The sequence below is a fragment of the Solea senegalensis genome, linkage group LG11 (genome assembly GCF_019176455.1).
Source record: "Solea senegalensis isolate Sse05_10M linkage group LG11, IFAPA_SoseM_1, whole genome shotgun sequence".
In the NCBI taxonomy this organism is placed as follows: Eukaryota; Metazoa; Chordata; class Actinopteri; order Pleuronectiformes; family Soleidae; genus Solea; species Solea senegalensis.
The window spans coordinates 20,479,125-20,496,523 of NC_058031.1; the positions used below are offsets into that span (position 1 = coordinate 20,479,125).

The 17,399-nt window shown below is 41.0% G+C and overlaps 1 protein-coding gene across 2 annotated transcripts in view; it reads right to left on the reverse strand.

Moving 5' to 3' along the window:
* The window catches only part of LOC122776787 (plexin-A1-like), a 239,030-nt gene that overhangs the window by 15,211 nt on the left and 206,420 nt on the right, over positions 1-17,399 (reverse strand). Inside the window, exons 21-24 of one of the 2 annotated variants that reach the window (XM_044037510.1) lie at positions 11,690-11,832; positions 7,089-7,186; positions 6,278-6,436; positions 5,134-5,200 (exon numbers count right to left, since the gene is read on the reverse strand). In XM_044037510.1, the coding sequence (XP_043893445.1) occupies positions 5,134-5,200; positions 6,278-6,436; positions 7,089-7,186; positions 11,690-11,832 (467 nt within the window). Of the gene's footprint in view, positions 1-5,133; positions 5,201-6,277; positions 6,437-7,088; positions 7,187-11,683; positions 11,833-17,399 lie in introns of both variants that reach the window. The other variant, XM_044037509.1, reaches the window with a different exon arrangement.

A 17,399-nucleotide genomic window follows, 5' to 3' on the forward strand; every position in this document is an offset into this window, starting at 1 on the left:
AAACATAGAAAAAGTATTTATATGATAAAATGTGATTCCATTCGAAGACAGTTTATGAAAACGTTCGCAAAAGACTATGGAGATGATAGCGAGTCACTGTCAGAAGTACACGTTTGGAGACTAGATGAGCACAGTCGTGAGTTCACCTGGAAATCAGTGTCAATAATCCAGCAAGAGAAGCCTACATTTTAATATTAATATTAAAGCTGCAGAATCAGAAGAGGAAAAAGTGCATTGTGAAGTATTAATTGCAAATATGTTCAGATTAAATTATTACTCAGACATGAGTCACCAGATTGAGTTCAATGATTGAATGGGACAAATAGAAGTTTGGCTGGGTGGGCGTTTGTTTTGTTGTATTCTGTGTGTTTTTGTTCTGCTTACTTCATGTGTTGGAGCGGTGGCAAACCAACTTTCTGCCTCTTTTTAATTTGCATTTTCTTTCTTTCCTCCTCTTACGCCCGCGTTCCCCAGGTGTAAAAGTTTTCTAAATCAAATCTCTCACTTAAATTTCAATTTCCTCTCCCCTGCTCTCTATTCATTTCCAATCCTTCCACCCAAACGTGTTGCCTCTGAGCAGGAAATCATCCTGCCAAAGTCTGAACCTCAATTTGACTGTTTGATGCCTTCAGAATTGACACCACATCTTTGGTAAACTTCATTGTCTACTTGTGAAATTTCCCCAAACACTTCAAACGAGTCTTTCATTGATCGTAACGTGCGCAAACGTCGTAAAAATAAAACCTTTTCCTGCAGCCATATGTAGGTTTAAACCCTTTTTTCTTGACATCTGCAATAATGTGCATTCCAGGTCAAAGAGGACACAGGTTTATACTCCATTAAAACATTAAAGCCATCGTCTAATGGAGGCTAATGAGTGAAATGAGCACATTAAAATGAAAGCCTTTCATGTGTGCTGTAATATGCTCAGAATCCTTCCCCACCTCTTTATTTGCATTTCCCATCTCTTCTAAGGGAAGGATTATTAAACGCGTACCATCCGCTGACTCCTTACACAAGCTGGAATTCAATAAGATGCAGATGAGACAAAATCGAGATGTTAAGGAATACTTCACCTATTATTAGAAGAGGGCTAGTATTTTTGAAAAATTGTGCTTCCCAACCTCAGTTTCCCCTGAGTCGAGAAATATGCCCACCAGTGACACTGCAACGTGAATTCCGCACTCGTAGGGGGGCGGGACCTCATTCCCAGAATGTAAACAGTTACGCTAACGGGCACGTAACAAAAAAAAGAATGAAGATATTTCTCAACTCAGGGGAAACTGACTTTGGGAAGCACACATTTTCAAAAATACTAGCCCTTTTCTAGTAATACAAAGCTAAATGCATATTGGTGAAGTACTCCTTTAAGAGGGGTTATTATCAGGAACTTAATACGCTACTCATAAGCATGTTTATATAGATGTATATCAACTTTATGATACAAATGGTTTGGTTTTCGCAGCCTTAAAATAAGCCTCTTAAGTGCACCTTCGCTAAGGGCCTTGCTTGATAGTTTAGTACAGACATGGATTTTTAAAGATGAACTGGAACATGAACCTTTTCTTTTTGTTTACAGTACCATGTGAGGGCTTATGCAACCGCCGCACACACATGTTATAAATATGGATCCCGCTCTCGCGCGCCTCTGTCAAAGACACTCGCCAGTCAATAGTGTCTTCAGTCATCACTCGTGACTAAGGAAAAACTCTCCTGGCCGCAGGAGCAGCAGTTTCGAGAGGGAGGGGGCCGAGAAGACACATCACAGCCTGTACTCATCCAGATGAGAGTTTAATGATCGACCATGCAGCGCTCAGGGAGATACTTCAGGATGTGTGTGCGTGTGCGTTGGAGATGCGTGAGGTCCAAATGAGAGGAGGGGATAAAGTACCAATTCATCTATTTCAACCTTCAAGCACACTCAACGACACACTTTTTTTCCCCTCCCCTTTCTTACACAAATTCCATCCTTTTCCCCTCCCTGCCAGTTTTCATCTCTCTCCTTATTGTCTCGATCTCCTCTCTTACATTCATTCACTCATTCACGTCGTGTTTCCTCCATGTAATTAGTGCTGATCTGATGCAGACTTGTGGGATTTACATGAAGACATGTTTATCAGGAGAGAGCCGTCGTCATGGCAATACTAAAACCTTCGCTTCAAGTTGTAAAGGTCATAATTTAGTGATGCAGTACTTTTTTTTATTCGGAGTGATTTAAACTCTTTTTGAAACAATGACAAAGTGTCATTTTGAGACACCTTTTTACATGATTAAGCAGCATTCTTAAAGAAATAGTCCACAAATTTCCCCTAAGACGATTTAGAAGATCTCTGTATTTATGTTAGGATGTGCATGACGTACTGTGGTGCATTATTGTGAAATATGAAATGAAGTGTACAAATCACTCCCACAGGGTTGTAAATACAGAAAGTGTGAATGGGTGGGACACAAAGAACCCATCAAATGTATCTTCATCTGTTTACTTCGCTCCACATCTCTGTGCTCACATATACTGTGTTTTAATCACTCATGTTCCATCAGGGCCTGCGGTGCTTGACCTGTTAAACCCCTAAAATAGACTTCAGTTAGATGAGAGCACACTGGAAGGGACATCTTCTCATCTACATGTGACCTGTCCACATAAAGGATTTGATATGACCTGTGGTAATAATGCATCATTTACATTCTTTCTTCATTAGTCCCTCCTCGTCTCTTCCTATTCCAGCTATGTCAACATCCTTGACATGATGATGTTTATACACAGGTAGACGATTGGAAACATAATCACGAGTGAGATTTTTTTTGTTCATCACTTTCTTTTGCATAAGTCAAAGATGATTAGGGTGAAAAAAAGGAAGACTGAGACACCAGAGGCCAGAGTTTCACTGAAGGTATTTTAGGTCTTTTGCTCCTCTCTTTTATTTCATTCCTTATTACCGCTTTTCTTATTATCACCTTAATTTTGTTCCTTTAAATAATATATCCTTTTTTTTTTTTTTACATTTCTATATCACATTTATTCTTGATTTACGGTTTGTATTTGTGTACATGCAGAAACAAATACAATTCAAACTGTGAATTATTTGTTTTCTCTGTATTAAACCAGACTAGGATTTGCTATCTGATCTATACCATGAGCTGTGTGAGCATGAATGAGAAATGTGGTTGTCACCACGTCATCTGAACATTTTAATCCCACAATCCTTATCTTTATGTTTACAAATAAATAAACGTAACCTCTGTAATTTGGTCATAATTGGGATATTTTTAGGAGACATCATTCCCATGTTGTCTTTAGTTAATTTCCCTCCTCTTTTATTGCTCCCTTCGCTACATCGACCATTTCCTTTTTAAATTCTGCGTCCTTCCATTTCCTTTTAACTCCTAATTGTCAAGTCCACCCCTCTCCTTCCTCCCCCTCCCCTAACAACACTAACCCCCTTCCTCTTCCTCCCTCCTGCCTTCCTCATTCCAATGGCATATGCTTTAAGAACCTTGTTAGCAACTGGGCCAATTAGGTGTGGAGCCGCTAACTAGACAGAGCGAGCATACATCACACTGTTCTGCTTTCACTGGGGCTTTCTGCCTTCCCCATTCAGCCGCTGCATGTTAGTTTACAGAATGTGCCTTCCGCCTTCATTAAGGCTCCCTAATTGTAAGCGGATATTTACATTGTGAGGATATAATGATGGCTATTGCTGCGCGGGGAGATGAAAAGGCTCAAAATGACTGGAAACTATAATTGAGTGTAAAACGATTGTCTGGGTAAATAAACGGAAACGTAGGTAACACTTTAGGTGAATTTTGATGTAGATTCTGCACAAAAACACAACACAGAGACATGAATTCACACTTTTATCACTTATAGACTCAACTAGCTATAATGACATTCCTGCTGGCTCAGATTAAAATCACTGCACTGGTTTCCAAACTAAACCATTTGGTGAAAAGCATAGTTAAAACCTGGCTTTTACCTGACCATTATTTTTTAGTTCATTTCAAATGATGTTATTCTACCCTCTTGCCTCCTTTAACCTATTCTTTTATCATGTTCTAGTTTACCTTATCCTTCGTTGCTTACAGTACTTTATTTATTTCATACTTTTATCTATGGTTTTACTCATCTATTTTATTTCATCTGTTACTATTTTTCTTTTCTTTTACCTCCTGCTTTTAGTAATATTTTAGTCTCCAGTGTTTTCCCTCACGGCCGTTGAGAATTCCATGATCGTGTTTCCTCACTTCACTTCCTTTCATCACCCTTACTGTTGCAATCCATAATAGCAGCCATATGCCGGCTATATATATATATATATGATATATAAATAAAGTTTGATTGATTTAAGCAAACACTGAACTATGAACATGCTCCGTATACGACATAAACATGAAAATGAGAGAATGGTGACCGACATTTTAATTAATATAGGGCTATAATCATGACGTTGAGACTTATAAGGCCATATGAGGACAACGTCAAACCCTCCAATTTGTCATGAGGAGGAGAAACTACTGCGAGACAGAGAGAGAAAGAGCAGATATATATATTTTTGGAATGGACTGTCTTTCTTTCTTTAAGAAGCCAGTGACAAGTAGAGGGGAATAAGGGACGGCGAGGATGAGGGAAGAAGAGAGGGCGCGGGGCGACAGCATGAGCGACGTCTCACCCCCCCGGTGATGAGAATGACCTTAAGGCAGAGAGGAGACTGACTGCAGAATAATGACAACAGAAATGCGGCTGATGAAAGAGACATCAGAGGAAGAGAAGCAAAAAAAAAAGAGGACAGTGAAGACGACGTGTCAGCGTCAAGAGTGAAATTACGAGAGTTAAAAAAATGAACATTAAAACAAGTGAGGGAGATTAAAGTAGTGTGCTGCTGGCAGGATTGGATTTTCCACCGCACAGTATTTGCACTGTATTAGTGAGGGAGGAAAACAGGGAAATTCCTTTTAATAACCACACAGAGATTAATGCAACGGAGAAATAAAATAAGCTGGGGGGGATTTAATAAAACTCTCTCTAACACAACAGCAGTGAACATGCATTGAACATCTTCACTTTAATCCCACTTAAATCGCGACTGTTATTAGGCATTTATATGACGAGCATGATCGATCGTTTTGCTGAATTACCTTGAGGAACTTGTACAGGAGAAACGTGAACCAGTTGGTCAGCATTTTCTCGGCGACAGACTCCGTCCTGGAAACACAAAGACTGTGTCAAAATCACAGATCACTTACATCTATGACATTTCCTTGCAAGATCTACATCAGGGGTGTCAAACTCATTTTTACTGAGAGGATCGCAGAGGCACTCGCAGAACTCGAGACTGTTCACTGTCCTCGCTCCCAAATGGTGGAACGATCTCCCCATCGACATCCGGACAGCTGAAAGCCTCCACATCTTCCGCCGCCGACTAAAAACACATTTCTTCCGACTCTACCTCGACTAAGACGACAACAAAAAAAAAACTTGTACATCGCACTTATGACTAGCACTTCATAGTTTGATCTACTTGAAGCTCTTACTTACTTCTAGCTCTTATTTGTACCCAAATGTTTAAATGCACCGAAAGCTAAATTGTAATTAATCAAGTGGGCCGGACCAAATAGTAAAATAATAGCATAATAACCTATGAACAACAAGAACTCCTTGCTTTTTTTCTCCTTTGTTTTACATTTCTCTCTCTATAAGTGCAATTTCAACAATATCGTGCCTAAATGTACTATTTACACATCACACTGGATCTAAAATGGCACAAACATTTAGTCACAGATATCTGGAAGAGAAAATATTGTATTTGATATTACGTTTAGATTGTAATCGTAGTGTGAAATTTTAACAAATTCATCCTGTGGGCCGGACTGGACCCTCTGGCGGGCCGGATCTGGCCCCCGGGCCGTATGTTTGACACCCCTGATCTACATCTTTTGGCAGTAATTACACGAACGGAGGAGATAAGGTTCATTTGTGTTTCATTACGCTGAGGTGAAACGTCAGGCGCTTTATCTCACGACCTCGTGAATAAAAACCTCTTACATGCTTGATTTTGTCTCAACATATGTGCCCTCTGATCCTCCAGCAGGCAACCACTGACTAAGACCAAAAGGATATATTAAAAAATTATTTATTAATTATGAGAACAGAAGAGGACACAAGGGACAGGGAAAGACGGAGGGCATATGACCCGCTGTGGCGACCCCTAAAATGGAGAAGCCGAAAGATTCATTAATGATCAGAAATAGTATTCTCCATCTCTCGCTCTCTCTCTCTCACCTCCGCAGCAGCAGTTTGGGATGGTTTTTGCTCTCCAGGTTTCGGTCTATCAGGTCAGAAAGCAGCTGCTTCAGGACGCCGGTGGCGTACTCCATCTCCCCCTGCAGGGCCGTCATGATCAGAGACGCCACGTTGCCCCTGTCCCGCATAGAAAATGACCTGGAGGGACATTGGAACTCGGGTCAGTTGAGTGTAATAGAACTACGTCACAGAGGTCAGCTTCTAATGAGTCACGTTTGAACCTGCAAATCAAACAAACCCTATCAACTTAACCTTAATGAGATGATGCTATAACTGCTGCTTATTCAAAACAACTACAACATATACCATAATGGAGCTTGTCCATTATACAGATCTAGAACGACTTGGCTCAGCTCGGTCTGCTATTCTTTTTTTTATGCTTTCCCACTATTTAACTGTAGATCAGTTAAACATCCTAAAAAACATGCATTAATCGCCAACATTTAGAAAGGAAATGTCTAAAACAGGAAGTACTAAACTAATCTTTTTAATACACTTATTCTAATGAAAAGAACTGCTTTACTTGTGACATCACAGCAGACGTACTATGACGACCCCGCCCGCGTTGAGGAGCCGGGTAGTGCCGTGTCGTGCCAGAACTGTATAATGGAAATGTGCCGATAGAGTTCCCAGGGAACTTCAGCTGTCACAGTTCTCAACCTTAAACTTGCAGGTGTAATGTTTTTTTTCTTTTCTTTTCAAAAGCAACAGAAAACTGGGCCTGAAAACACTGGTGGAAAAAAACACTGAGAATCTGAAAAGAGGTATAAAATAAATAAGAAATGGTCACCTCTGAGCCTCCAGGGTCCGTATGAACGTCAACAGGAAGTGTTTCTTTGTCAGTAGCTGGCCAAACAGCGTGAGTGCCTTTTCAACATTGGCTGGGACCTGGAGAAAGACACAGAGACAGACATGTTCTCTAAGGTACAGAGCATATACTAGGTTCTTAACTTATTAAGGAGGCAGGAAACTTATAAACCTCCCTCAGTTGTAAATAATGCATTTTCTCTATCTTAATACAAGTATAGAAATGCCTGAGCAACCAAAAATGGCAGTGCACAAGTGTCTGCACAAACTTAACATCAGTACGCAACTGGCAACTGTCTCTCCTGCCGCATGTTATTTAGATGTTGACCTCAGGGTTGGACGTATCAGAGTCATTTGTCCTGAACAGTCTGGCTTCTCAGACTGTCTATTTTTAAACCCTAGACTTTTGCAGTGTAATGATTTATGTAAATACCCTTTTTTTTTGATGGCTCAGGTCTTCTTCTACCTTTTTTTTTTTTTTTGGACTACTTTGCTGAGTCATCTATTACTTCAGATAATTGAAAGCCTGTAAGTGAATCATTTAATAACCCACTGTCACCAGGAACTCTGGCTATTTATCAGTTCAATCACATTCCTCTGTCACACGGAGGAGGGAGGAGGCGATAGAGAGGAGGAAAGAGAGGAGAAGAGGGCATGGCAGGACAGTGTGTGCGTGTGTGTGTGTGTGTGTGTCAGGGTTGGTGTCGGAGGTGCACCCCGCTTGTTCCAGTGGCTGGCACCTGTCACTACTCATCAACAACACGCTAAACCCCCCGAAGACGCATCGCTGTCTCTCACTCACTCCGTCTTCCTCACCGCTCCAGTTCTCTCCCTCGCATTTATTGTTGACTGTTTCACATCACTGGTCTTTCATCCATTTTAATTTCTCCTCCACTTTGTCATTGTGTGTCTCTGTCACACGTGCGCGCACACGCATACACACACACAGGCGATTTCCACTTCCCTCTTACTCTCTCACTCTATTGTCATCCTTTTGTACCACTATAACATCTATTCTTTTTTTTCTTTGGTCCTTCGATATGCCATTATAAAGTGTCTGGGCCTTTCTGGAAAGTGCAAAGTGAGATTGTCAGGGCTCCAGGGTGCATTGTGTGTGTGTGTGTGTGTGTGTGTGTGTTTTTATGTGGGTTTCAAGAGACTCAGAACCAAGAAAGAAAGAGAGCGACAGGGCAGAGATATGCTGTATGCATGGACAGTACAGAAGGCCATGTGTGTGAAACAGGGACACAGTCAAGCGCAACGCAGCATTTTAAATGAACTTGAATCCTCTAAACCGTAGCTATGTTGACATGGACACAAGTGATCGTCATAAAAATCCAATCCAATAAATCCGATACAGCCCATTCGGAATCTAATTTCATTCCGAACGAGAGGGCTGGCATATCGTGACATATTTCCGTTTTTGTGACTGCTGTGTTTCTGTTCCAAAAAAAGAATAGAGAATGGACTCAAAAGTCACAGAACAGACGCGGAAGAGGAGGAAGATGAGACGAGCAGACAGAAGTCAAGCTTCTGCTTCTACTTCTGGACAATATTAGACAACACTTTGTCTGTCAAACTGGGTCCATTTCAACTGAACTGAACCGCATTTTGCACATGTAAACATAGCTATTGAATCAACGTGGCAGCGCTGGTGCCGTGTGGACACGTCTGTGTGAGCGCGACGCTTAGGAGAGCAAGTGTTTGGCACGCTTCGAAGAAGGATGGTTCGTAGTTCCTCCCAAACTCACTCAGCGCTCAGAGAAAATAAGGAACATGAATGAAGGTGATTTCCTGCAGAGAAATATTCGCTACTTAAGCGGAACGTGAGATCGAGAATATATGTATATATAGTTATTCTTGTCATAGTAACATAGTTTTATTGGTCCACTGATCCTGTTATTTATTTACTTTTACGTCTTTTAAGTCCTGATTAATGAAGCCCGGAGCACTTTTATTTTTTTCTACTTTCCTTTTATAATACGATATCATTTTTTTAAACCTCTTTTATCATGTCATGTCTGAACAATGCTTGTGAAAGGACACCGCGGTCTTAAAACTGCAAATCAAATCTAACTGCGGGTACAAATAAAGTGACTGGACATAGAGCGAGAGAGGAAGAAGAGAGAGAAAGAGGGCATAATTGGTGTGTAGTATGGCTGTCCAGATTAGGGAGGAGAGCAGTCACACAGAGCAATAAAGCTAAGAGCATTGGTTAGCCGGACCATTGGATTACACCGGCAATCCCTGAGGGAAATATAAAGAGAAGGGGAAGGAAGTCTAGACATAACTATAAAATACTTCTATGGCTGCAAACAATAACTTCAAAGCACTGCCAGAGAACCAGATAGTAAAATGGACTTAACCACAACATGCAGTAATTCACGACAGCAGCAACAGCAACACATATTTGTCTTTGAATTAAGTGTGTGTGTGTGTGTGTGTGTGTCCTGTCCTATCATATCCTGTCCTGTCCTGTCCTGTCTCTGCTAATAATTTTGAACTAGGACAAGGAGTGATTAATAAAAAGACGAGACATAAAAAGTAGGCTAGACTCGCTATTTTAATACACTTAATCAACATGTGACAATTTCATTTGGAACACCTGATGTTTCAGACTGTAAAAGGCGATCGCAGGGCTGAATTTAGTGTTTGACTCTATCTAGTGTTAAAAAGCTACATCTGAATAAGTCTAAGTGGGAATTTTGCAGCACTGAGATGTGATCAGCATCAAAAAACGCTGTTGAACGCAAACCCTTAAGTGGATTATGTCACCGAGCTTTATACGAGGCTGCAACAGCAGTGAACTGAGGACGATAAAGTAGATTTAACCCACTGCTACATCCCTGCTGGGAAACACTCTTTAATTACTCTGTGTTCTTTCTTATGTTGTAGTTTTCAGTTACAGCTGGGAACCATAATTAGCTGTTTCTCTCTCTCTCTCTCTCTCTGTGTCCAAGGATGATGATGCTTTGTGTTTAATCACCACTGTCCCTTCCAGCCAAAAATAACAGAGGATAAATCACTGACTGTTTTTCATACAAATATAAATCCACTCTCCGGATTAGAGCGATTAAAAGAAGCTGTAAAAGGTCAAAAGAATTATTCCTTTCGACTTCAAAAAGTCAGCGCTCCAATCAAAGTCGGTGGAGCAGCGCCACATTCTACATCTTAATGATACTGCTGATTACAAGCTTGGCTCCTCTTCTTCTTTTTTTTTTGAGCTTTTGGAGGAAACTGGATTCCGTTGACACAATAAGTTCCACTTCCAAGATAAAAACGTCTGCGTAAATCTGCGACATCTCTTCTAAATGTAGTGAGTTAATTCATAAATTAAGAGTGACATAGAGTGCACTCTTTGGCCACTTTATAAGGTACACTGGTTCCACTGCACAGGGACTCATTTGCATTTAGAAATGTCAAGATGAACTTTTGTGTTTTATTTTATTATTCTGCATTTTGCATTCATATGCATGCAGTGCCCTTGAAAATGGGCTGTGTCAAGCAATACTATCAGACCCGACTGAGGGAGTGTTTGTGTGTATACACCAGCAGTGCAGGGGCGGGCGGGCGGGTGGGGGCTGCTGAAGCACTGGGTTTTAAGAGAAGTAGAATTCACTTCTGACAATGTTTGTAGTTTAAATCTCGGTTTACTCGTGCAATGTTGCTGTTGTCAAGCAAGTAACGGACATGTAATCATATTATTAAACTGTGACTTTGAATGTGGCATGGGTATCAGACAGACATAAAAACTCCTAATTTAGTGGGAGTAGTAGTTATTTTCTCCCACAATAACCATCTGAAGAGTTTGCAGAGAATGGTACGAGCGCTGTTCCACTGCTTAAAAATGCCTCGTCAAAGTTTGAGATGATAGAAAGTAATTAATAATAACTCAAATAGCAACTTGATATAACTAGTGTATGCAGAAGGACTACAGCAGCACTCCTGCCACTTTATTAAACGTCCTCTATACCTAATAAAGCGGCTGAGTGTACAATGCGGGGCAACAATCTCAGCAACTCCGCACCTTTTCCCTCTTTCTCTCCCCTAAACCTTGTGTTACCTCCGCCCCCACCTTTAGCTTCATCTGTGCTCCCATTTTCCATTTCCATTTCACCTCTCTTTATTCTCCTATATCCCGTCTATGAAACGTCAATTTCAGGCAGTTCTTACTTTAAAACTCTGCCTCCCGACATCACGAGAATACGACACGGCTCTGCCCCAGGAGAGCAGACTAACGATGTCACCGAGGCTCTTGAAGAGTCGTTTCACTTGCAATGAGACGAGCTGAATATGAGGGAGGTGAAATATAGGCTAAAAGATTGTGTTAAGGTGAATCACGTGTCGACTTTTGCTGAAACCTATCATGGCCTAATGGTTTAAAAGACATTTCTATACTACTATATCCCAAGTACTTCTAGAATATACTTCTCTGGATGTAGGTGAATGAGTTTTTTAAGTTTAAGCAGCCACAATACCTGTAATGTTAGTTTGTCAGTGCGGCAGCCGGAGACTCGTTTTTTTTTGCGGTTAAGGTTAGTTTGTTTGAGTTTCAAGTCAGATTGGTGGTGTACTGACCCGTACCTCCATCTCCTTGAGCACGGGGTGGTCCTCGATCCCAGGGAACAGGACCCTCATCGCATACGTCCGATAGTCCAGGAAGGGAATCCCGGCCCCGTCCAGCTCCTGAGTCAGCTCATGGATGTCTGTCTGAAGCTCAGCAAAGGCTGCAGAAAAAAGGAGAAAGATGGAGAGAGCGTTAGCAAAAAGGGCAAGGGTGAATGATTCTGCACGACTATTTGACGAATAGCAAACAATATGACATTTGGTGTGAGGTGGTTACATCATCCACCTCCTAACATCTTAAATGACTGCAGCACAGAAGCTGACGTCTCTGCTTTCTGTCTATTTTTGTAGCTTCCTCTGACTTGCATTTAAACTTTTTTATAGAATGTTGCAGCACTTTTCCGTTTGTTTTGTCTCTGGCCTTAATCACCAGTGCAACCAAACAACAAGAACACATCTGAGAAGACACTGATTAGATTTACAGTCACTACAGTGTGGTACTACATTCTTATTATATAATGAAGTTATCTTTTCATCGGCGTGGGATTATCTGTAACTTTGTCTGTCCTGTACAGTTTTTGGCAGATCATTCTGGACATTTTGTGATGAGTAGGAGATCACCCAAGAAATCCCTATTTCTTACGATGGAAAAACTCAAAACTCTCATTGGATCTGAATGAAATTTGGTATGTGTATGCAGGATCAGACATGCATTTGACTTTAGTTGTGTTTCTATCATGGCATGGTTCAGTTTGGTACAGGACAGTATGGTTTGGAACGGTAAAGCCCCGGGTCAGGCTTGCATTTCGACAATAGCGCAAATGATCGAACTTGGCACAACAGGCGACAACTTCATCTTTTCGTGCTTCTTCATTTACATCTGATTACTCGTAGCGTGCTTTTCTTAAAATAATCTCAGCTTCCATCAAATATTTCGCCCAATCAGCTGACTGACGGTCAAGCTCGACCCTGACTGTACCATACCATTTTACTCTGGTACCCCAAGGGAAGGGTGCCAAAAAATGGAATGGTAGGAGCTGGTAATAAAAAAAAGTACTGTACCAAGCAAACTGTTCCAGCTGATTAAAACACGGCATATGGTTCATGTGGATCCAGTGGATACGAATGCAAAAATGCAGGTTTGTGCTCTCTGAGTGCTCTTGTCATTACTATTATTATTAAACATGTATTTAGCGCACAATGAAGTCGTTCCAGAACCTTCTAAAGAGCAATCCTTGTAAGACGGTAACAGGAAGTGCCACTGACTCCACAATACCCACTGGGCTATGAAGAGCCCAAACTCACCAAGATGGCTGAATTATACAGTGACAGTGTCTACTGTGTTGATGCTATCGCCCTGTAACACCACAATCCCGTTTTCATTATGTTATGAAAAGCAGAGGTTGCAAGGTTACTCTGTAATTACATTGTCCTTCCACATTTTAGAACAGATTACAGAGATAAAGACAGCGAACACAGGAATAAAAATGCAAGATTACACTCAAAGTGTACGACAGCGCCATAAACAGGATATATGGGTCAGATGAGGAGGCGGCCAGACACAAATTTCGGGACGGCAACAGCGACAGTCAGAGAAAGCTGTGTATAATTTTAGGGACAGCATTTAAGGCTTTTACTGAGGACTCGACAGCGAGGCTTAAAATTAAACTCTATGATGATGAAAGAAGCCCACAAAGGCAATAAATGAGAACTAAAATGCAGACCAGACACAAACGCAAGGGGAATAAGAGGAAAGGCTGACATTAGAGCACAACAACAAATCCCAAATCAACAGTTCAGTTACACAACTTCATATGCAAGTAACATCACTACAGTGTTGTATCTTTCTGAGAGTCTTATGTGACTCAGGGAAAACACATTTCAGTGAAAGTCACGACTGAAACACGGCATGGGATTGAAATTCTTCCTTTGTGTCTTAACCGTTGCTAATTCAGTCTTCCTTTGTCCAACAGAAGACCCAAGCACAGTGGAATGAGAAGTGGACCCCGGCCCGAGGTGAGAAAAGCAGAACCAGGAAACAGAAAACAAAGTTCCTGGAAAGGAAAGACAATTAATTGCATGAGTGGATAATTATTAAGAGAGCGACGGATGAGTTTTCATGCATAATTTCCCCCAGCTGTTATTGGCCTGCTTCGTCCACAAGAGGGATGGATAGGGGAGGAAGCAGAGGAGATAAAGGGAAGAAGGGGGGGGGGAGGGGGGAGAGGAAAGGTGAAGAAAGAAATATGAGGAGGTGAAGAAAGGAGGATGTTAAAACTCCAGGGGAGAGAGGGCAAAGATGATTAGGACTAAGAGGAAGAAGAAGTGGACAGAGGAGGAGATAAGTGAGGAGAAAAGGCAGAAAGGCAGAGGGAAAATAAAACAACATGAAGTAGAAGTGATAAGAGGAAATAATATACAGCATAAAAAACAAACAAGGGGATTTAAAGTCAGAAAACTGCTTAAAACATTGGTTTGATTTCCTTTCCTCTAGTCGGTTATCTTCTCCACCTTCTGTCATACTCTTCTATTGTTTAATCACTCCTTTATTTATTACTCAAATGGGAAATGGTTAGGCTTAAAAAAAGAGAACAAATACTACAACAAACACTATCAGGACACATAAAACTTGGTTTATAGCCAGACTATATGATGACACTGTGACCTCTGTGGCAATTTCCCCAAATTTCTGTTTACTAGTAAAACATTTTTTTACGTCTTTTTTATGTCTTCAAAACATGAACTCAGTGAGAGGAAATAAATATAAACCAGCAGAAAATACTGCAAATGGTCCTGCTGTGTTTTACTAGTGTCACACATTTGTAAAGGATATTTGAAATATACCGAGTGTCATTAATTCCTTTGGAATTCAATGCTACTTTTCTTTTAGACAGGACACATAAAACTTGGTTTATAGCCAGACTATATGATGACACTGTGACCTCTGTGGCAATTTCCCCAAATTTCTGTTTACTAGTAAAACATTTTTTTTATGTCTTTTTTATGTCTTCAAAACATGAACTCAGTGAGAGGAAATAAATATAAACCAGCAGAAAATACTGCAAATGGTCCTGCTGTGTTTTACTAGTGTCACACATTTGTAAAGGATATTTGAAATATACCGAGTGTCATTAATTCCTTTGGAATTCAATGCTACTTTTCTTTTAGACGTGTTTTTTTCTTGACACCTTGTTTCATCCAGTTGCCAGAATCGTGTCGATTTCAACAAACCACAGGAACAGGTGAACACTTTTGAACCAAAACGACATCTTCTTAACATGTAGAGATGTGCATTTGTGCTTTTCAGTCTATTCCTCATAGTGTCAAAATCCCCCAAATCACCACGGTGTCGTCATACACACTGTGACAGGTGCAATATTATTAACCCTCAGGAAATACAAAAAGTTTTTTGCAAAAACATTAAACATTAAATTGCATGATTTAAAGAAAAGTAAAGTAGGAAACAAGGCTGGTCACGGGTGGGCACGTAACAATAAAAAGAATGAAGATATTTCTCAACTCAGAGGAAACTGAGCTTGGGAAGCACAATTCTAGTAATACAAAGCTAAATGCAAATTGGTGAAGTATTTCTTTAAGTGAAATCAAGTTATTTTGCTAAAGACGAAAGACTCCGCGAATTTCGTGCAGCTGTCCTTTAAAGGAATTGCTTCGACTTGGATTCCTTTAGACGGCCTAAACAATACTTTAGTCCTAACCTTAACATAACATAACCAGTCCCTCAGAAATTAGGCCTCATTAAGACCAGGTTTTGGTCTCCATGAGGACTACTGGTCCTGAGAAGGTCAGTGTTTATTCCAGAAAAGTACACACACATTTGTACAGTATTCGTAGTGAGTACCATCACAACTAAACAGCTAATCTTAACCCTTAACATAACCTTGACCTAAACCTAACTCTATGCCTAACCCTAAAACCAGGTCTTAACGTATAAGCAGCCCCTTTTAAAGTGTGAGAAAATGCCAAAATGTCCTCACTTCCTGTGGTTGATACGTGTATGTAATTCTCACAAAGACACACACACGTACACGGACAAAGAGAGGTGAGAAGTGAAGTGTTAAAAAAAATGACACATCTCTGATCTTAAATTGGCATGAAAACAAAGCCCTGCTCATGAATTCATTAAACGCCCATTTGCATTTTGTTTGGTCATAGAGCATCTGAAAGACATCTGTGTTTTCTCTGCAGAATGACAACGTGTCACTTGCCAGTCAGCAGGTGTCACTTCTAATGTGTAAGTAATAAACCATGACTGATGAGATACTAGTTCACATCATTGTCTCCCTCTCGGTCGACCGACCCAAACGACCCCAGTCTCTCTCTCGCCGAAAAACTCTTAATACGAAGCAGCTGACCACGCACGCGGTGGACCGCCCACTTCGTCTGTTCCTCCGCCCACACATACTGTCTCATCTCTTTGGGCCAGCTGGGAGTCGTGCAGTCGGTGGGTTGTGGGATTGAAAAAAGAAAAAAAAGGTACAAAAACAAAAAAGAAGAAGAGGCCGTGCTTAACATCCTGGAAAACTGAATGGTTTAATTGTATCAGACTCCTACGCTGTCTGGCTTGTGATTTTCTTTGCTGTGTTTCGTGAACAAAAACATAGAAACATCTTAAAACTACATGGTAAAAAGTAGAATCACTGAAAATGCCACTTTGGGAAAAAATTAATAAATTAGCCTTGCAAGATCTTGAGACCTCAGAATCAGGAGGTCTTGCCAAGTCTCAGGTTTAGTGAGAAACACGCACACACCCTTCAGCCAGGTACCGGCTATAAGATCAAGACAACGATAGCTTTATTTTAGACGTCCATCATGACAGAGCCAGCGAAAATGAAGCAGAGAAGACCGCATTGTTGGAGGACGAAAGGAAGATGAAGGAAATGACTTTGTCTTACCAAGCGAGGGTCCACGCACGAGTGAACATCAGAGCGACTTTTGTGAATGGGGAGAAGCATGTAATGGATATGTCTCCACGGCTTGTTGTCACAGACTCCATTGAAAACAAATGCACATGGCCAGGAGTCAAGCATTCACTCCAAAACTGTAGAGGGAGCTCCATGGAGTTAAAGGCCTCACATCAGTTTATCAAAAGTCCTTTTTCTACTTTTCATGATTGTCACTTTTATAACAATCTCTGAAACACAGGGCCAAATTTACTTCTTGTTTACACTGATGATATTCACATGAATGGTAACATTTTACTTCTCATGTTGAGTTAAAATCCCACTGTAACCTTGTACCATCACTGTGTGTGTCCGTGTCATCGTCTCGCACGTAACGTCCCGGGCTGTCCGTACATCAGTCATGCAGAGTGTTAGTGAAAGTGCGACCTCACATAAGGCCCCTCTCGCTCGTCGTCAGCCTCGTCGTCCTCTCCCATTTACCTTCTCCTCTTATTTTCCCTCTCATTTCTCTGCAAACAATCCCTTTATGTCATTCTGACCTCACACCTCTCTACCTCGCTGTCACCCTCACAGCACTTCAAACTCACTTTCCTCTGACACTGACTATTCTGTGACATGTTAGACAGCTCTGTGACATAAAAAAAAACGCCGGTCCATCGAAGCAGGGCAGTTCTGTGGCAAATCTATATCAAGAAACACTGGAGCTTTTCTACTGGAACAACAGCTCACTAAGTGACGTTATAATGTTTCTTCCTCATGTCATTATTTCATACATGTGGTGACAACACGTCAGGCTCTGGATGAAG